General features: G+C 48.0%; 1 protein-coding gene across 7 annotated transcripts in view; it reads right to left on the bottom strand.

The window, feature by feature from the left end:
* TGS1 (trimethylguanosine synthase 1) overlaps positions 1-21482 on the bottom strand; it is a 258536-nt gene that overhangs the window by 141899 nt on the left and 95155 nt on the right. For 6 of the 7 annotated variants that reach the window (XM_063923733.1, XM_063923734.1, XM_063923732.1 and 3 more), the window contains 2 exons: positions 19910-19974; positions 18879-19045 (listed from right to left, as the gene is read on the bottom strand). In XM_063923733.1, coding sequence (XP_063779803.1) covers positions 18879-19045; positions 19910-19974 — 232 coding nt within the window. Of the gene's footprint in view, positions 1-9739; positions 9920-18878; positions 19046-19909; positions 19975-21482 lie in introns of those variants that run through there. The other variant, XM_063923738.1, reaches the window with a different exon arrangement.

Raw genomic sequence — 21482 nt, 5'->3', positions numbered from 1 at the left:
CGTGACATTATACGATCTTTGACTGGAACACGGAATTTGTGCGAAGTTCCGCCCTATGACCATAAAACACCAGATTTGGGGCCTTGACATGCAAGCCACCCTATGTTAAAAACACGCCTTGCTGAGAGGCTAAGGCTAAGAGAAAAGTGTTTACCAACTGATAAACGTAACATCCACTTGTTGTAAGAATTCAACAAATGAAGACTGTAAATAAAAAAAACCTAAAACCAGATCACGTCCCCTGGCGCTGTAGGTGGTAAAACCAGATCACGTCCCATGGCGCTGTAGGTGGTATAAATGGAGGTCGTCTGAGGACACCGTGCAGGAAAGTGTGTACAATCGGCAAAGGAGCCAAACACCTTTGCAGGTAAATTGACATGCAGAGACCTGCACCTTGAGTGTAGAATATAATCCTTCACCAAACCCAGTCTGTAAAAATATTAAAAGACGGGATAACTTGAAAATGATGTTGGAAACTTCTGAGCGTCACACCAACCTATAGAGGCACGCTAAACCTTGTGATAATGAGCTGCCGTACTGGCTTCCCAGCTCCTAACATGGTTTGTATACCAGATTCTGGAATGCCCTCCGTTCTTGAGAGCGCTTTGAACAGCCACCCCGTGAAACGCTGCCGCGCTAAAACGGGGTAAAAGAACTGACCCTAGTGGGATAGGTCCGGACGTGGCGAGAGCGGTGAAGGATCGGCTGCGAGTAGTTCGCGGAGATCCAAGAATCATGGCCTCCGAGGCCAATGTGGCGCCACTAGTATGACTGTCATGGAGTCTTGTATGATCCATTTTAGTACCCGAGGAAGCAGCGTAACCGTTGTAACAGATTCACAATGCTGTACAGCCACGCGATCGTGAGAGCATCAGAGCATCTACAGCTGCTGCCTTCGGAGCCCTTGTACTGGACACATACTGGGATGGACACATACTTGGATGTTTTTTTTTTTTTTTTTTAATTTGTTTTTTTGCGAGATGCCAATAGATACCCCTGTGGGTAACTCCACCGCTGGACCGACATCTGGAACACTTCAGAATTCAATGCTCAGTGTCCTGGAATAAGCTGCCTTCCAGCTGTTCACTCCCAGAATGAACATGGAGCAACTTGCCGCATGGTCATGCGACTTCGATTCCGTCCTTGATCGGTGATGTATGCGATCGCCGTTGTGTTGTCTGACCGCACTTGGACAGTCTGAGAACGGAGCATGTGGCCCGCTTGCCGCAGCGCGTTTGACCGAAATCTCCGTGATTTGTGAAGTTATTCATTTTTGGGACCCCAGGTCCCCAACCTCTGAGACTCGCGTTCATATTTAGAATTATCCAATTCCAGACGCCGAACATTGTCCCTGCGGTAAAATTATGTACTTGGAGCCACTAGAGTAGTGAAACTGTGGCCCTTAGAGACAACTGTACTATTTGATGAACTTGTAGGAGCGTGCAAGAACTTCCAGGTGAAAATTACCTGAGTGACTCCTTGCGAAGTAGAGTGCGTCGAAAGACGTCACTCTCCTTACCAATAGGCAAAAGGCCAACCGGATCAAGACTGTCCGTGGCTTGCGTACGAACTGTACGTGATGACGAACAGTTTGTGCGGTATGTTCAGGCAGGTAAATCCGTGTAATCACGGAATTATACCTATGCATGAGTCCGTTGTTACGGAATGAGGCTTGATATCTCTAGGTTAACAATCTAACCGTGCTGAACGACACCCTTGTACGTTAGTAAGGGCCGTTGCATGACGAAGTTTTGAGACGGAGCTTTAATGAGCAGATCTGCAAAACACTGAACTGTTATCACTTCCAGGGATGAGCTATCACGATAGCCATTACTTGTGACAACCCTAGGCGCCATACGAAGCCAAAACGGTAGCGCTCAAAAGCGAGAATGGTTTTTACTGCCAACTTAAGTAGGCCTGATGCGTCTAAGTACCTATTCTTGTTGAAATCCAGAATCACTGTGATTTTCAATCTGTAGTCATCAACTGCAGGTAGTCATGAATGTGTAGTATAAGTGACGCCCTGATTGACCTGAAGGGTCAGTATCGGACTGACAGATTCAGCCAGCTTTGGAACTACCCCAAACTGGAATAATGACCGTGACTCAGTTGTTGACTGCAGTCAAAGTGCTCAATCTACTAGAGCTTGTATGGCGGTGTGCAGAACCGCGATTTTATCTTCTGACCCAGGCAGACCCGTCTTGCAAATTGCAATGGTGGAAAACAATCAACCTGTGTCTGATAAACTGCGAACCCAAAAATTGCGGATCCCCCAACTGTGGATGCCCACAACTGACGATCGGCGATGGCCTGGAAACTCATTCTAGCCCTGGCTTTTCAGTGGCTTAGCTGTAAACGCCACTGAAACCCTGGTTAAAGATGCCTGGAAGTAGGTGGCAGCCTTTAACCGTATATTGACGACAATCAGACAATTAGAGGTTATCGAAAACCACGTTCACTACCACCTGACCCGTCTGTGGCTGTTCCTGTAGCACGGCCCCGAAAGGACCGAGATGTAAAAACTATATCCTGAATCTATTTATTTAGGAATTTGTCCAAGACAGGACGAAACATGTGGGCAGCGTAAGGTAATGTTTCTATTCTCGTTTAGAAACGGACACCGTCCTGTTAAGCACGTAGCGAAAAAACACGTTGTGCCGCACTAGTGAAACTGAAAAGCGAGAACTAAACTGGCTGACATCCACAGAAACTGTCCCTAGATATTGAGCAGATTCACAAGTGTGATCAGCGAGAAGCGTAAGGTGTGCTTCTTGTAGGGCAAACGTGAACTGTGTTGCCATGCAACCACTGCCCTGTTAAGCCGAAACCGGGCCCAAACCAGGTTAAACAACACCCCTACTGCTGTATACTGTAGGACACACTGCGACGGGTATCTCTGAAACTGTCAAATTAGAAAACAATAATAACAATTGTTCACAGTCAGTATATACGCCAGCCTCCCCCAACGAGGAACGGCAATAGTGCGTATGTGCAGTCTTATTTGTCCGACGGACTCTGCAGCGAAGCTGCTATGTCTTAGCCTTACTCCTTATGTACACGGACAAACAAGTACAGAAGGATAGACCAGTACCGTGACTTAGTACCACGTAAATAAAGTGTGTATAAATATACATTACAACACACGTGTTCATCTTGTGCTGTACAAAAGCAAGAAAATAAAATTCCTAACAACACCCCGGCTCCTCTAGAGGCCGAGTGTTGTAGGGCAGCAACTTCCTGGGAAGAACCAGGAAGTAATGTTAAAATGGTGTCCGGCCATGTGCTTGCTTAGTGCAAGATTGCTGATACACCAAGTTCCATATATATATATATATATATATATAAATATAAACACAGAGATATATAGTAATACATGCACATGTATATACACAGACACTGTATACTATCAGTGTGTAAACACACAAACACATATACACACACACATATATATATATATATATATATATATATATATATATATAAAAATATACACACACACACATATATATATATATATATATATATACACAACAGTTATATTGTAAATGTAACAGACTCTGATATTGGCCACAGGCTTAAAATTCCTGATGATTTTACTGCCTAAACGCAGCTTAGTTATTGGGGCCTCCCTGCGGGCTTCCTCCCCCCCTCTCTCTCCTGCAGAAGAGTCTTATTTGCAGGTGCAGCCTTTATTATGGCTGCCGATTTCCCCCACACTGCTCCCCCCCCGTTGTTCAGCAGACGGGAGACGGGGAGTGCAAGTCATCCCGCGGCCGTGTGAAGTACTGCACGTCGGAGATAGGTGAGCGGCTGCCAGAGCGGGCCGCGGCAGCAGCTGTCCGCGGTCAGCTCGGCCGCACACCCCATCAGAGCCGTACCAGGGTAGGGAGGAGGACGGATTGCGCGGACACTGGCGCGACGGGAAGCGGCGAGCGTTCCGGCGGTAATGGCGGGAGCTGCTCGCTAGCTACCCCTGCAAGCGTCCAGCGGCGCCGGGTGACCCAGGAAGCGTCGAGCGGCCTGCGCAGTGCCGGGGTTCGCTCGCCCCGTGCAAGTGTAGAATTATCAAGGTTTTACTAGTGGCAGGCAGCAGGGGAACGCCATTAAAGTATATAAATACACACAGTCCCCACATAATGGGCGGTAGCGTGAGCTGACCGCCCGCAATAGACAGAAAAAAAAAAGTAAGTAAGTGAGCGGCGGCAGTGAGAGCTGCCTACCGCTCAGTACCTGCACCACCTGCGGAGGCCATGACGGGATCTTTCTGTAAGCGCCGTCCTGCGTCCTTGTGCAGCCCGTGGCTGCAATCAGCTGCGCTGATTTTAGTCAATGGCGGGGCCCTTTGTATGAGCGCCGGCAGACCATCTGCTGCTAATGCAGCACCAATGATCCCTAACCCGAACTTCTCTGATAAGTTGGGAAGGGATCAGGTAGAAAACCAAAAATAATCTTGTTTGAAATAATCTTGCTTGAAGAATCGCAGGACATTCAGTCCTCAGTACCTTCCGCTAGAGGCACAGAAAAATACTGAAGGCTCTATGGGATTATGGAGGGGATGGCCAGTTACTAATTTAAATATTTAAATATGTGCCATTTCCGGCTACGCCCAGTCCATAACCCAAGAGTACTCCAGTGACCCCTAGTGGATGAAAAAGAAAATCAGATAGGGGGACCTACAAGACAAGGCACCCAAATCTGACAACTGTCTAGCAGAGGCAATAGCCAGTAGAAACAATACCTTAAGAGAAAGCCACTTAAGGTCTGCTGATTCAGGAGGCTCAAATGGAGACCCTTGTAATTCCTCCCGAACCATGTCAAATCCCAAGGAGCCACAGGCAGGACGTAAGGAGGTTGAATCCGTAACACACCCTGAGTGAATGTATGAACATAAGGTAGAGTCGCAATTTTTCTCTGAAACCAAACCGACAAGGCAGAAATATGAACCTTGATGGAGGCCAGACGAAGGCCCAAGTCCAGGCCCTGTTGCAGAAAGGCCAAAAGTTTGGCCGTACTAAACTTTTTTTATTAAAAAGACTGAAAGATGAGCAGTAGTAATTAATTAAGAAAGGAAGAAACCCAAAATAGCCAGTACCATATGCACTACGAAATTTAAGTGTTCGTCTTATATGAAATTTTGGTTCTTAACAAGTAGTGCCGTTTCAGGAACTTTTGAGTGGATAGTTTTTCCTAAACCAATATAGGTCCGAATATAAATAAGAGTGTGGATAATATCAGTAGTGGGCTCTCATAGCCTAGAAAATACCCACTTTGGGAATAAATAAATTTTCACCTAATTAAATTGGTAGGCATGATCTCTCTGCAGCAGTTTTTGCTAATCATACACAATCTCAGAGAGAATTTAAAAAACATTTAATAAAGGTTATATTTTATTTTATTGACCATTCTAATCTCCTGCACGGGTGTAATATAACCAAGAGTGCCCCCAAACAAGAGTCTTCTTTTCTTTCCCTACACTTTGTTATTTCTGACTCTGGGGAGCACCACCGACAGATGAAATTTACTAAAAGATATTTTCTTTATTGAATAAGATGGTAGTTGGTTACAATCTTTAATTAGAGTCTCCTGCTGAAATCTACCTCCTCTCTCAGGAGGACATCTTTAGAGACGGGAGCGATCTAGTGCGGTCTGTCTCGCCCCCCCTTTTTCTCCGTACTAAACTTGTAAGCGTCATGATTGTTAGATGCGCACCAAGCAAAGTAAGAATTCCAGACCCTATGATAAATCCGGGCAGAAGCCGGTTTCCGGCCCTTCAACATAGTTTGAATGTCCGCCTCAGAAAAACCTTTGGCCCTCAGGACCGAAGCTTCAAGAGCCACGGCGTCAAAGCCAACGAGGCCAAATCCTGATATACACGTGGGCCCTGAACGAGGAGATCTGGGCGCTGCGGAAGTAGAAGGGGATCTTCTATCGAGAGACTCTGAAGGTCTGAGAACCAATGCCGTCTGGGCCACGCTGGGGCAATCAGAAGCAGGAGTCCTCCTTCTTGCTTGAACTTCCTTATTACCCTGGGCAGAAGTGACACTGGAGGGAACACGTAGGGCAGCCGAAAATTCCATGGAACGCTGCTTGAGGATCCCTTGTTCTTGCTTCGAAGACCGGAACATTGTGATTGTGTCGAGACGCCATCAGGTCCACATCTGGGAGGCCCCACTTGTCCACTAGGAGTTGAAATACTTCTGGATGGAGGCTCCACTCTCCTGCGTGTATGTCCTGACGACTGAGGAAGTCTGCTTCCCAGTTTAGGACCCCCGGAATGAACACTGCCGATATGGCCGGTAGATAGCGTTCCGCCCACTGAAGAAGAATCCTTGATACTTCCCTCATTGCCATGCGGCTTCGAGTGCTGCCTTGATGATTTATGTACGCCACTGTGGTGGTGTTGTCCGACTGTACTTTAACAGGTCTGTTCTGTACTAAATGCTGGGCCAAGTTCAGTGCATTGAACACTGCCCGCAGTTCCAGAATGTTTATCGGGAGGAGAGACTCCTCCCTGGTCCACCGGCCCTGAAGGGAGTGCTGCTCCAACACCGCTCTCCAACCTCTCAGACTGACATCCGTCGTCAGAAGGACCCAGTTGGAGATCCAGAAGGGACGACCCCTGCTCAAACGTTGGTCCTGCAGCCACTTTCTCCTGAGACAAGAACAACCGCTGGCTGTGAGTGTCCAACAACGCCTCCAGGTGCACCATGCTCTTAGCAGGGACCATGGAAGATTTCTTCCAGTTGATGAGCCACCCGTGGGCTTGCAGAAACTGGAGCGTCAGATCCAGATGACGTAGGAGAATTTATGGGGAATTTGCCAGGATCAACAAGTCGTCCAGATACGGGAGGATCCTGACCCCTTGACGGCGAAGTACAGCCGTCATTACCGCCATGACCTTTGTGAAGACGCGGGGCCGTGGTCAAACCAAAAGGTAAAGCCCGAAATGGATAATTGAGGTTGCCCACAGCAAACCTCAGGTACTGCTGATGCAACATTGCAATAGGAATATGCAGGCAAGCTTCCCGTATGTCCAGGGAGACCATATAGTCCCCGGGCTCCAAGGCCAGAACAATAGAGTGAAGAGTTTCCATACGAAACTTGGAGACCCTCACAGATTTGTTCAAGGACTTGAGGTTGAGAATGGGCCGAGAGGACCCATTCGGTTTCGGGACTAGGAACAGCGGTTAATAGTACCCCTTGACTCTCTGAGCCAAAAGGCACCTGTACTACCACTCCTGTGTCCAGGAGGGACTGTACCACCGAATGAAGAGTTTTTGCCTTCACCTGATCCGAAGGGACGTCTGTCAGGCAAAATTGATGAGGGGACGATTCTTGAAGGATATGGCGTAACCTCGAGTGACGACTTCCCGTACCCAGGCGTCGGAAGTGGTCTTCAACCATTCCTGGGTAAACCCTAGAAGTCGGCCTCCCACCCTGGGATCTCCCAAAGGGAGGCCCGCCCAGTTATTCAGCAGGCTTGTCAGTTTTGGAAGCTGGCTGACGGGCAGCCCAGGCATGTTTAGGTTTGGGCTTAGTGGTTTTGGAAGTGCGAGCCTGTGTCGGGTACGCCTGACCTTTTGCTTTACCTGAAGGACGAAAGGAGCGAAAGGAAGTACTCTTAACCTTCGGCACCAAAGGAGCAGTACTAGGTAGACACGCTGTTTTAGCAGAAGCTAAGTCAGCCACTATTTTGTTGAGGTCCTCTCCAAAAAGAATGTCTCCCTTAAGAGGGAGCACCTCCAGGGTTTTCTTAGAATCCAGATCCACAGACCAGGACCGTAACCATAGAATCCGGCGAGCCAAAATGGACGTAGTAGAAGCCTTGGCCACCAGAATACCGGCGTCAGAAGCTGCCTCCTTAATGTAATGAGAAGCTGTGACAATATACGAAAGACATTGTCCAGCATTATCAGAAAAGTTGGAAGGCAGCTCCGCTTCCACCTCCTGAGCACACGCTTCAATAGCTTCTGCAGCCCAAGTAGCTGCAATAGTGGGCCGATGCACAGCTCCTGCTAGGTGTAAATAGCCTTTAAGCAACCCTCCACGCGCTTATCCAGTCAGCTCTTTCAGAGAAGTGACGGTAGTTACAGGTAGAGCTGAGGAAACCACCAGCCGCGCCACTTGCGAATCCACAAGCGGGGGTGTTTCCCAATTTTTACTTAGCTCCGTAACGAGGGAATAGCGAGCTAGCATTTTCTTGTGAGGTGTGAATTTCTTTCCCGGATTTTCCCAGGATTCCTGACGTATGTTAACTAAATGGTCAGCGTGAGGCAAAACTTGTTTAACAACCTTCTGACGTTTAAATCTGTCCGGTTTCTTAGAGGTAGCATCAGGCTCTGGGTCATCAGTAATTTGAAGAATTAGTCTGATAGCCTCCAGTAAGTCAGGAACATCCACCTGTGAGACAGATTCCCCATCAGAAGTATCTGGATCAGTATAAACACCATCCTCATCAGACGAGGTGTCTGGGACGTGGGTGGATTGTGAGGAAGTTATGGCCTGCTTAGAGGACCCCTTGGTCTTAGGTGGGCGAGAGAGAGATTTCTGTTTTGTCAATGAGTGGTTCAATTGCTGTAACTGAGTGGACAGGTGATCTGCCCATGGCGGATTAACCACCGAGACAATATGCGGTTGTACCGGCACGTGAGGTCCCATAGGGGGCGTAAGTATAGTTACCAGCGTACTTAATAACGTGGAGAAAGTAGCCCAAGGTGGGTCATTATGAACCCCCGTTGCTACGGTCTCACTGGGGGGTAGGGAATCCCCAGAACTTGAACCCGCTGCTGCTATGTTTTCCTCAAACATGTCGGCAGCATCACCACCACACAATGTGGGATCAGCCACAGCTCCGTCGCCCCTTGTAGTTGACATACCTGTAAGCTCAAATCACGGGCAACACAGTACAATATCAGCAGTCTAATACCTTGTCAAGAACCCCCTGTGCAGATTATTAGCACAAACAGAGAATTCAAGAGGTATATGGTGACTGAAAACACAAGGAAAAATACTCAAGTATATCCTGTAAAACACCTACATTAAATAATAGCCCCGACGCACTTAGCCCTCTCAGGGTACAGAATATAGGGATAGCAATCTGAGTGAGATACACGGAATGGAAGTCACGCAGCAGCTATATATGCACACACACACACAGTCACATGTACAATGCAGAAATTATGACATGCAATAAAACTGCACTGGACTAGCAATACAAAGTAAGACAAAGTACAGCTATAAAATCAACAGATATATCAATGCACAGTAAATACTGGATGTATATCACATAACCCTGACTAAATGCACGGTTTCTTAACTAACACTGTCAACAGACAAGTAGAATACTTAAGTGTCCTGTAAAATGCACAGCGCTGACATGCAGGCGGTTTTACAGAGGAGGATTTGCCCAAGCAGTCCCAGCATGTGAAAATGGCGCCCAAATGCTGACAGGGAGTGAGGTTAGAGAGAGATGCAGCTCAAGGGCGGGAACATTTACTCTAAATGGCGGCCTGGGGCTGGGGCTACAGGTCAAAGTCTTATCCCATTGCTGGACTTCACCACCAGGTACTGTGGGCCATACATCAAACGGCTTTTGCCAAAACCAACCTGTGCCCTTGCCCTGGTGGTCTAGTGGGGTCCTTGTACTGCCACAGTGTACACGCCAGCACGCGTGGCCCGCCTCCCACCAGCTGCGCCAGATCGAGATTTCCAGCGGGGACCACCTGGGGGACCCTCTTACCTCCTCCCTAAGTGCGGCCAGACGATCCTGGAGACTGCGTGGTGTGTGTGCCTGTATGTTGAAACCGGAGCCTCCGCTGTAAGTACCCGGCAACCAGGGCGCAGGAGTATACAGCGCCGCTGGGGGGAGGTGATGGAGCTGCAGCAGGAGATGTCTGACCGACATCTAACACTCACAATGTTTTTGCTGTAGCCCTTGAAGTCTTCAATTTTCTCTTAAAAAAGCTCTTCTGAGGGCTACTTGGAGCAGCCCTGCCTGTTGTCTGCCTGCACTGCAGGCACCAACTACAAAACTGAGCTCCTGTGCACGGAGGCGGGGTTATAGAGGAGGCGGCGCTATGGATTCTGGGAACAGTCAAAGCTTTTAGCCTGTTGGTGCCTCGGATCAAGATCCTACTCTACACCCCGATGTTATTCCCTGTGGAACCCAGTGTACCCCGCTGCAGAAATCTTTGTTTTGGGTTGAAGTAAAATTAATAAAACCATCCTAGATCCACTGGCTTTAGTGGTCTGAGCAGGGGTTCCTCGCTCTCCCCCGAGTGGGTTTTTTTAAATGCTTAAACAGAATTGTTAGATTTCCTCTCTCATTAAACCATAGCTGCATAAGATGCTCAAAGACGGGTGGGAGTGATCTCTTACCCAGACTGTTAAAGTCCACGCGAGACACACTGAAATGAAGGGATCTTGAAATAAGTATTCTTTTCTTAATTCTAGACAATTTTGTTTTTTGTTCTGGACAGAGTTATCCCAGGGAGAAGAAAAAAAAGAAAAGAAAAAAAAAAAAAAAGGAGAGGGAACAGCATTCATCTAACCGTACACTTTCCCAATACCTAAACCTTCACATTTTACAGCAAAAATTCCTCTACAAAGCCAAATTCACACAGTACTGAAAGCACTGTGAGGTGCACATGTATCTAAAGCCAATTCTCACGGATGACAATGTTCAGTTTAATGAGGGTATCAAATTACCCGTGGTAAAACATCTGGAACAAAAAAAAATAAAAAAATGGACGTTTTCTGTTATTTTTCCATTTTTCCCGATGTTTCACAGATGAAACCTGTGTGTTTACACTAGAAACTGACCTGTTTTAGTCCAAAAACTGGGCTATTTTCGGGGATTTCATTTCGCCTGCCTGAGGCAGGTGAAACAAAATCCCAGATAAGCTGCCCACTGGCGCAACAATTATCCATAGTCAGTGACCGCAGGTAACTGAATACTCCATAGGTGTTAAAAAAAAAAAACCTTAACATTTTATTATTTTTTTGTTAAAATAACTTCACCATTACATTTCAGTGATGATCTAGGTCAGTGTTTCCTCAACCTCTGTCCTCAAGGAACAAGGTTTTAGTGATATCCATGATTAAGCACAGATGGTTAAATCAAAATATCTGAGGTACTAATAAAGTCACCTGTGCTCAAATACTGCTATCCTTAAAACCTGGACTGAAGGGGGTATATTTACTAAGATGGGAGTTCTATTTAAGATGGGATGTTGCCCATAGCAACCAATCAGATTCCAGGTATTATCTTCTAGAAGGTGCTAGCTAAATTAGAAGTAGAATCTGATTGGTTGCTATGGGCTACATCTCATCTTAAATAGAACTCCCATCTTAGTAAATTTACCCCTAAGTGTGCTTTGAGGACTATGGTTGGGAACTGTGATCATGATGGGCCTAATTGTGAGTTGATCGCAGCAGCAAGTTTGTTAGCAGTTGGGCAAAACCATGTGCACTGCAGGAGGGGTAGATATAACATGTGCAGAGAGAGCAGTGCCGTAACTAGGCATTTTAGCGCTGTGTGCAAGAAACGACAGTGGCGCCCCCTCCCCCACGCAAGATAGGGGCAGTGCGCGCCATAGGCGCGCAAAAAATTTATAGGGGCGTGGCTTCACAGGGAAGGGGCGTGGCCACAAAATAATAGCAATTCATACTACGGTGCACAGTAGTCTACATTATTCAAATTACGCTGCACAGTAGCGCCACTACACCAGGTAGAGCCCCTTTTATACATTACAGCAGACAGCGTCCCCCTTTTTACACATTACGGCAGACAGTCCCCCTTTTTACACATTGCGGCAGCCAGCCTCCTTTTTACACATTGCGGCAGCCAGGACCCCTTTTTACACATTGCGGCAGCCAGTCCCCCTTTTTACACATTGCGGCAGCCAGGACCCCTTTTTACACATTGCGGCAGCCAGTCCCCCTTTTTACACATTGCGGCAGCCAGTCCCCCTTTTTACACATTGCGGCAGCCAGGACCCCTTTTTACACATTGCGGCAGCCAGCCCCCTTTTTACACATTGCGGCAGCCAGGACCCCTTTTTACACATTGCGGCAGCCAGTCCCCCTTTTTACACATTGCGGCAGCCAGGACCCCTTTTTACACATTGCGGCAGCCAGTCCCCCTTTTTACACATTGCGGCAGCCAGGACCCCTTTTTACACATTGCGGCAGCCAGTCCCCCTTTTTACACATTGCGGCAGCCAGGACCCCTTTTTACACATTGCGGCAGACGGTGTCCCCGAGAGAGAGAGATACTTACCCTCTCCCCGCTGACAGTCTCCTCGTGCTGGCATCTCCCTCTCGGTGCAGGCAGTGAGGTGAGAAGGAGGGAGGGGGAGCAGGGAGCCGCAGCAGCGCTATTTCATTGGTAGTAAGCGCAGCTGCAGCATCCCCCTCTTCTTCCGTATTGGCTGCCTGGCGCTGCTGTGGATGCTGGGATGAAGGAACCGCATCCCAGCATCCATAGCAGCGCCGGGCAGCCAATACAGAAGGAGAGGGGGATGCTGCAGCGGCGCTTACTACCAATGAATTAGCGCTGCTGCGGCTCCCTGCTCCCCCCTCCCTCCTCCTCCTTGTCCGCTGCCCGGCGCTGGTCTCTTCTCCCTCCAGCGCGGCGCACGGCGCACACAGCAGAGGCGGCATGTAATGAGTCAATTTGACTCATTACATGCCGCTGGCCGTGCGCCCTCAGGGCAACTGCGCTGTGTGCCAAGCCCACTTGGCACACACGTAGTTACGGCCCTGAGAGAGAGTTAGATTTGGGTGGGGTGTATTCAAACTGAAATCTAAATTGCAGTGTAAAAAATAAGAATTTACTCACCGGTAATTCTATTTCTCGTAGTCCGTAGTGGATGCTGGGAACTCCGTAAGGACCATGGGGAATAGCGGGCTCCGAAGGAGACTGGGCACTCTAAGAAAGAATTAGGACTACCTGGTGTGTACTGGCTCCTCCCTCTATGCCCCTCCTCCAGACCTCAGTTAGGGAAACTGTGCCCGGAAGAGCTGACACAATAAGGAAAGGATTTGGAATCCCGGGTAAGACTCATACCAGCCACACCAATCACACTGTACAACTCGTGATACTATACCCAGTTAACAGTATGAACAACAACTGAGCCTCTCAAATAGATGGCTCAAAACAATAACCCTTTAGTTAGGCAATAACTATATACAAGTATTGCAGACAATCCGCACTTGGGATGGGCGCCCAGCATCCACTACGGACTACGAGAAATAGAATTACCGGTGAGTAAATTCTTATTTTCTCTGACGTCCTAGTGGATGCTGGGAACTCCGTAAGGACCATGGGGATTATACCAAAGCTCCCAAACGGGCGGGAGAGTGCGGATGACTCTGCAGCACTGAATGAGAAAACTCAAGGTCCTCCTCAGCCAGGGTATCAAACTTGTAGAATTTTGCAAACGTGTTTGAACCCGACCAAGTAGCAGCTCGGCAAAGTTGTAACGCCGAGACCCCTCGGGCAGCCGCCCAAGAAGAGCCCACCTTCCTCGTGGAATGGGCCTTTACAGATTTAGGATGCGGCAGTCCAGCCGCCGAATGTGCAAGTTGAATCGTGCTACAGATCCAGCAAGCAATAGTCTGCTTTGAAGCAGGAGCACCCAGCTTGTTGGGTGCATACAGGATAAATAGCGAGTCAGTTTTTCTGACTCTAGCCGTCCTGGAAACATATATTTTCAGGGCCCTGACTACGTCCAGCAACTTGGAATCCTCCAAGTCCCGAGTAGCCGCAGGCACCACAATAGGTTGGTTCACATGAAAAGCTGATACCACCTTAGGAAGTAATTGGGAACGAGTCCTCAATTCCGCCCTATCCATATGAAAAATCAGATAAGGGATTTTACATGACAAAGCCGCCAATTCTGATACACGCCTGGCCGACGCCAAGGCCAACAGCATGACCACCTTCCACGTGAGGTACTTTATCTCCACGGTTTTAAGTGGCTCAAACCAATGCGACTTTAGGAAATCCAACACCACGGTGAGATCCCAAGGTGCCACTGGGGGCACAAAAGGGGGCTGAATATGCAGCACTCCCTTTACAAAAGTCTGAACTTCAGGCAGTAAAGCCAGTTCTTTTTGGAAGAAAATCGACAGAGCCGAAATCTGGACCTTAATGGAACCCAATTTTAGGCCCATAGTCACCCCTGACTGTAGGAAGTGCAGAAATCGACCTAGCTGAAATTCCTCCGTTGGGGCCTTCTTGGCCTCACACCAAGCAACATATTTCCACCATATGCAGTGATAATCTTTTGCGGTCACATCTTTCCTAGCTTTAATCAGTGTAGGAATGACTTCCTCCGGAATGCCCTTTTCTTTTAGGATCCGGTGTTCAACCGCCATGCCGTCAAACGCAGCCGCGGTAAGTCTTGGAACAGACAGGGCCCCTGCTGCAGCAGGTCCTGTCTGAGCGGCAGAGGCCATGGGTCCTCCGAGATCATTTCTTGAAGTTCTGGGTACCAAGCTCTTCTTGGCCAATCCGGAACCACGAGTATAGTTCTTACTCCTCTCCTTCTTATTATTCTCAGTACCTTGGGTATGAGAGGCAGAGGAGGGAACACATAAACCGACTGGTACACCCACGGTGTCACTAGAGCGTCTACAGCTATCCCCTGAGGGTCCCTTGACCTGGCGCAATATCTTTTTAGTTTTTTGTTGAGGCGGGACGCCATCATGTCCACCTGTGGCCGTTCCCAACGGTTTACAATCAGCTGGGAGACTTCTGGATGAAGTCCCCACTCTCCCGGGTGGAGGTCGTGTCTGCTGAGGAAGTCTGCTTCCCAGTTGTCCACTCCCGGAATGAACACTGCTGACAGCGCTAGCACGTGATTTTCCGCCCATCAGAGAATCCTTGGGGCTTCTGCCATCGCCATCCTGCTTCTTGTGCCGCCCTGTCGGTTTACATGGGCGACCGCCGTGATGTTGTCTGACTGGATCAGCACCAGCTGGTGTTGAGCAGGGGTCTTGCCTGACTTAGGGCATTGTAAATGGCCCTTAGTTCCAGAATATTTATGTGTAGGGAAGTCTCCTGGCTTGACCATAGTCCTTGGAAGTTTCTTCCCCGTGTGACTGCCCCCCAGCCTCGAAGGCTGGCATCCGTGGTCACCAGGACCCAGTCCTGTATGCCAAATCTGCGGCCCTCTAGAAGATGAGCACTCTGCAGCCACCACAGCAGAGACACCCTGGTCCTTGGAGACAGGGTTATCAGCCGATGCATCTGAAGATGCGATCCGGACCACTTGTCCAACAGATCCCACTGAAAGATCCTTGCATGGAACCTGCCAAATGGAATTGCTTCGTAGGAAGCTACCATCTTTTCCCAGGACTCGCGTGCAGTGATGCACCGACACCTGTTTTGGTTTCAGGAGGTCTCTGACTAGAGATGACAACTCCTTGGCTTTCTCCTCCGGGAGAAACACTTTTTTCTGGTCTGTGTCCAGAACCATCCCCAGGAACAGTAGACGCGTTGTAGGAACCAGCTGCGACTTTGGAATATTCAGAATCCAGCCGTGCTGTTGTAGCACTTCCCAAGATAGTGCTACGCCGACCAACAACTGCTCCCTGGATCTCACCTTTATAAGGAGATCGTCCAAGTACGGGATAATTAAAACTCCCTTTTTCCGAAGGAGTATCATCATTTCGGCCATTACCTTGGTAAATACCCTCGGTGCCGTGGACAGACCAAACGGCAACGTCTGGAATTGGTAATGACAGTCCTGTACCACAAATCTGAGGTACTCCTGGTGAGGAGGGTAAATGGGGACATGCAGGTAAGCATCCTTGATGTCCAGTGATACCATGTAATCCCCTTCGTCCAGGCTTGCAATAACCGCCCTGAGCGATTCCATTTTGAACTTGAACCTTCTTATATAAGTGTTCAAGGATTTCAAATTTAAAATGGGTACCTTGATTATCACCTGCTGAGAATACAGCTTGTGAATCGCCTCCAGCACTGCCTCCCTGTCTGGGGGAGCTGTTGGCAAGGCTGATTTGAGGAAACGGCGAGGGGGAGACGTCTCGAATTCCAGCTTGTACCCCTGAGATACCACTTGTAGAATCCAGGGATCCACCCGTGAGCGAGCCCACTGGTCGCTGAAGTTCCGGAGATGGGCCCCCACCGCACCTGGCTCCGCCTGTGGAGCCCCAGCGTCATGCGGTGGACTTAGAGGAAGCGGGAGAGGACTTTTCTTCCTGGGAAGTGGCTGTATGGTGCAGCTTTTTCCCTCTACCTCTGGGCAGAAAGGACGCGCCTTTAACCCGCTTGTCTTTCTGGGGCCGAAAGGACTGTACCTGATAATACGGTGCTTTCTTTGGCTGTGAGGGAACATGGGGTAAAAATGTCGACTTCCCAGCTGTTGCTGTGGAAACGAGGTCCGAGAGACCGTCCCCAACAATTCCTCACCTTTGTAAGGCAAAACCTCCATGTGCCTTTTAGAATCTGTATCACCTGTCCACTGCCGAGTCCACAATCCTCTCCTGGCAGAAATGGACATTGCATTAATTCTAGATGCCAGCCGGCAAATATCCCTCTGTGCATCTCTCATGTATAAGACTGCGTCTTTAATATGCTCTATGGTTAGCAATAAAGTGTCCCTGTCGAGGGTATCAATGTTATCAGACAGGAAATCTGACCACGCAGCTGCAGCACTGCACATCCATGCTAAAGCAATAGCCGGCCTCAGTATAATACCTGAGTGTGTATATACAGACTTCAGGATAGCCTCCTGCTTTCTATCCGCAGGCTCCTTTAAGGCGGCCGTATCCTGAGACGGTAGTGCCACCTTCTTTGACAAGCGTGTGAGCGCTTTATCCACCCTAGGGGATGTCTCCCAACGTATCCTGTCCTCTGGCGGGAAAGGGTACGCCATTAGCAACTTTTTAGAAATCACTAATTTCTTATCGGGGGAAGCCCACGCTTCTTCACACACTTCATTCAACTCATCAGATGGGGGAAAACCACTGGTTGCTTTTTCTCCCCAAACATAATACCCTTTTTTGTGGTACCTGGGTTAATGTCAGAAATGTGCAACACATTTTTCATTGCCGTAATCATGCAACGGGTGGCTCTGTTGGAATGTACACCAGTCTCATCGTCGTCGACACTGGAGTCAGTATCCGTGTCGACATCTGTGTCTGCCATCTGAGGTAGCGGGCGTTTTTGAGCCCCTGATGGCTTTTGAGACGCCTGGGCAGGCACGGGCTGAGAAGCCGGCTGTCCCACATCTGCTATGTCGTCAAACCATTTATGTAAGGAGTTGACACTGTCGCGTAATTCCTTCCACATATCCATCCACTCAGGTGTCGACCCCGCAGGGGGTGACATCACATTTATCGGCACCTGCTCCGCCTCCACATAAGCCTCCTCATCAAACATGTCGACACAGCCGTACCGACACACCGCACACACACAGGGAATGCTCTGACTGAGGACAGGACCCCACAAAGTCCTTTGGGGAGACAGAGAGAGAGTATGCCAGCACACACCACAGCGCTATATAATGCAGGGAGTTACACTACACAAGTGATTTACCCTATAGCCGCTATATATATAGTATTTGCGCCTAAATTTAGTGCCCCCCCTCTCTTTTTTACCCTATTGAGCCTGGAAACTGCAGGGGAGAGCCTGGGGAGCGTCCTTCCAGCGGAGCTGTGAGAGGAAATGGCGCCAGTGTGCTGAGGGAGATAGCCCCGGCCCTTTTTCGGCGGACTTCTCCCGCTCTTATAATAATACTGTGGCAGGGGTATTTTACACATATATAGCTTCTTAGGCTATATTATGTGTGATTAGCCACTTTAAGGTACTCTAATTGCTGCCCAGGGCGCCCCCCCCCAGCGCCCTGCACCCATCAGTGACCGGAGTATGTGGTGTGCACAGAGAGCAATGGCGCACAGCTGCAGTGCTGTGCGCTACCTTAATGAAGACCGGAGTCTTCAGCCGCCGATTTCCGTGAAGATCTTCATGCTTCTGGCTCTGCAAGGGGGACGGCGGCGCGGCTCCGGGACCGGACGACCGAGGCTGGGCCTGTGTTCGATTCCTCTGGAGCTAATGGTGTCCAGTAGCCTAGAAGCCCAAGCTAGCTGCAAGCAGGTAGGTTCGCTTCTCTCCCCTAAGTCCCTCGTTGCAGTGAGTCTGTTGCCAGCAGATCTCACTGAAAATAAAAAACCTAATAAATACTTTCTTTACTAGAAGCTCAGGAGAGCCCCTAGTGTGCAACCAGCTCGAGCCGGGCACAGATTCTAACTGAGGTCTGGAGGAGGGGCATAGAGGGAGGAGCCAGTGCACACCAGGTAGTCCTAATTCTTTCTTAGAGTGCCCAGTCTCCTTCGGAGCCCGCTATTCCCCATGGTCCTTACGGAGTTCCCAGCATCCACTAGGACGTCAGAGAAATAAAGCAGCCAGTATTCACCTTGCACAGAAACAAAATAACCACCCAAATCTAACTCTCTCTGCGCATGTTATATCTGCCCCCCTGCAGTGCACATGGTTTTGCCCAATTGCTAACAAAGTTGCTGCTGCGATCAACTCAGAATTACCCCCGATCTTCAAAGAATTAACATCAATGCATTTAACTAGCTAACTGCTGAATTCATTCCCTCTGCTGATTATTTTGGCATCAATAAACCATCTTGTTAAACCCCAATCCTATTAGGCATGGATTCATCTCTTGCTTTTTTTCTGATAAATATAGGCAATGGTACTTAAAAATGTAAGAGGACATTAGGGTGTTAATGAGATACTATGAAACCTCTTATGATGCGCGCAGTTAAGAGATCCTACATTGGTACTGTAGTATGCTTTCCCAAACAAATTCAAACTAAAAGCAGGGAGAAAGTCCTACCACAAAGTTCTTCTCAAACGATGATCCACCAAACTGCACCGGAAGACCCATTTGCAGCATGAGCTCAGCCTCTGAGTCCAGCTCTTCGGCCTCACCAGGGAGATCAGCTACATGGCAGATGGCTGGAACAGTTACAGAAACCACCTCTTCTTCCTCCTCTTCATAATCTGAAATATGACACAACAAATTGCAGCTATGCAAGTCAAAACACACACCTATGGATTATCAATGCTGTAACAGTTGTATTCTAGTTGTACATCATTTATTATTTATGTATTCTAGTTTTATTTCTTGTTTACATTACTGTAACAGTTGTATTCTAGTTGTATTTATCGTTTACATTACTGTAACAGTTGTATTCAAGTTGCATTTATTGTTTGTTTTCCAAATTCTGTAAATTCTGGTTTACATAATTGTAACAGTATGCATTCTAGTTGTATTTGGTACTATAATATTCTCATAGCATAAAGCACATGTTAGCATGTTTGCTGGATATTTGAAATAAATGTTAATTTGTAATTGATATTGGGCAGTACAACAACAGCAGGCGCCTTTCTCCATTATTTAAATTGCAGATAGTTTTCAGTACCGAAACCTGCCTAGGGATGTCTGTGCATATTACCAGTCAGAGCAATCTAGAAAGAATGTGTAGGCAAATATGGTTTACAGTTTACAGAAATGGTTATTTTATCAGCATAACAAAAGAAAGAACGATGGTAATAATGGTAAGAGAAGAAGAGGAAAGTGATGCTTTAGCAAGCAGGACCACTGCTTCCAATACAACCATGTGTCTGCTTTAAACAGTGTAGATTAAAATGAAGGAGTTTATCTTTCTTGGCCATGCCTTTATAATACAGTAGGATCTTTTATCAGCATATAATTTGCCCCCCTTCCCCCATTTGTTTTACATGCCAAATGTGGCGCATCATGTCATTCTCCCTTTACTGCACATTAGTATGCTTCTAAAGAGAGCAGGCTGGAATGGAGGAGTCCTAAACGCTAATAATGCACATTTTCTAATTAAGCCTTACCTCTAGCATCATACTTTTGGTTACTGTCAACTCTTTTAAATCCTAAGTAGTAAAGGTTGCGATCACTAGAAGGATGTAAAAAAGAGAAAACTTCATATGTTGGAGCATGAGGTGCACAAACATCCCAGTTATAGAACACTTAGAAATACATTCATAACACATTAATACTCTTTAAACCCCAAATTATAGTTATTTATATAGTCAGATGTTTAGAAGGTAAAAATAAGATTTTACTCACCGGTAAATCTTTTTCTCGTAGTCCGTAGTGGATGCTGGGGACTCCGTAAGGACCACGGGGAATAGACGGGCTCCGCAGGAGACTGGGCACTCTAAAGAAAGATTTAGTACTACCTGGTGTGCACTGGCTCCTCCCTCTATGCCCCTCCTCCAGACCTCAGTTAAGGAAACTGTGCCCGGAAGAGCTGACATTACAAGGAAAGGATTTTGGAATCCAGGGTAAGACTCATACCAGCCACACCAATCACACCGTATAACTTGTGATAACCTTACCCAGTTAACAGTATGAACAAACAACATAGCATCAACCAAAGGATGCCAATATAACATAACCCTTTATTAAGCAATAACTATATACACGTATTGCAGAAAGTCCGCACTTGGGACGGGCGCCCAGCATCCACTACGGACTACGAGAAAAAGATTTACCGGTGAGTAAAATCTTATTTTCTCTAACGTCCTAGTGGATGCTGGGGACTCCGTAAGGACCATGGGGATTATACCAAAGCCTCCAAACGGGCGGGAGAGTGCGGATGACTCTGCAGCACCGAATGGGCAAACACAAAGTCCTCCTCAGCCAGGGTATCAAACTTGTAGAATTTTGCAAAAAAGTGTTTGAACCCGACCAAGTAGCAGCTCGGCAAAGCTGTAATGCCGAGACCCCTCGGGCTGCCGCCCAAGAAGAGCCCACCTTCCTTGTGGAGTGGCTTTCACTGATTTTGGATGCAGCAATCCTGCCGCAGAATGAGCCTGCTGAATCGTGTAACAGATCCAGCGCGCAATAGTTTGCTTTGAAGCAGGAGCACCCAGCTTGTTGGATGCAAACAGGATAAACAGCGAGTCAGTCTTCCTGACTCCAGCCGTTCTGTTAACATAAATCTTCAAAGCCCGGACCACGTCCAGCAACTAGGAATCCTCCAAGTCACGATTAGCCGCAGGCACCACAATAGGTTGGTTCAAATGAAACGAAGACACAACCTTTGGTAGAAATTGCGGACGAGTCCGCAATTCTGCCCTGTCCATATGATAAACCAGATAGGGGCTTTTACATGACAAAGCCGCCAATTCTGACACACGCCTAGCCGACGCTAAGGCCAACAGCATGACCACTTTCCATGTGAGATACTTTAGCTCCACGGTCTTAAGTGGCTCAAACCAGTGGGATTTCAGGAAACCCAAGACCACGTTAAGATCCCAAGGTGCCACTGGTGGCACAAAAGGGGGCTGAATATGCAGCACTCCCTTAACAAACGTCTGAACCTCAGGCAGTGAAGCCAGTTCCTTTTGAAAGAAAATGGACAGGGACGAAATCTGGACCTTTATGGATCCTAATTTT

This window comes from Pseudophryne corroboree, chromosome 5, assembly GCF_028390025.1.
Source record: "Pseudophryne corroboree isolate aPseCor3 chromosome 5, aPseCor3.hap2, whole genome shotgun sequence".
NCBI lineage: Eukaryota > Metazoa > Chordata > Amphibia > Anura > Myobatrachidae > Pseudophryne > Pseudophryne corroboree.
Note: the sequence above shows the minus strand (reverse complement) of the source record. Positions and strands in the feature narration are given on the sequence as shown.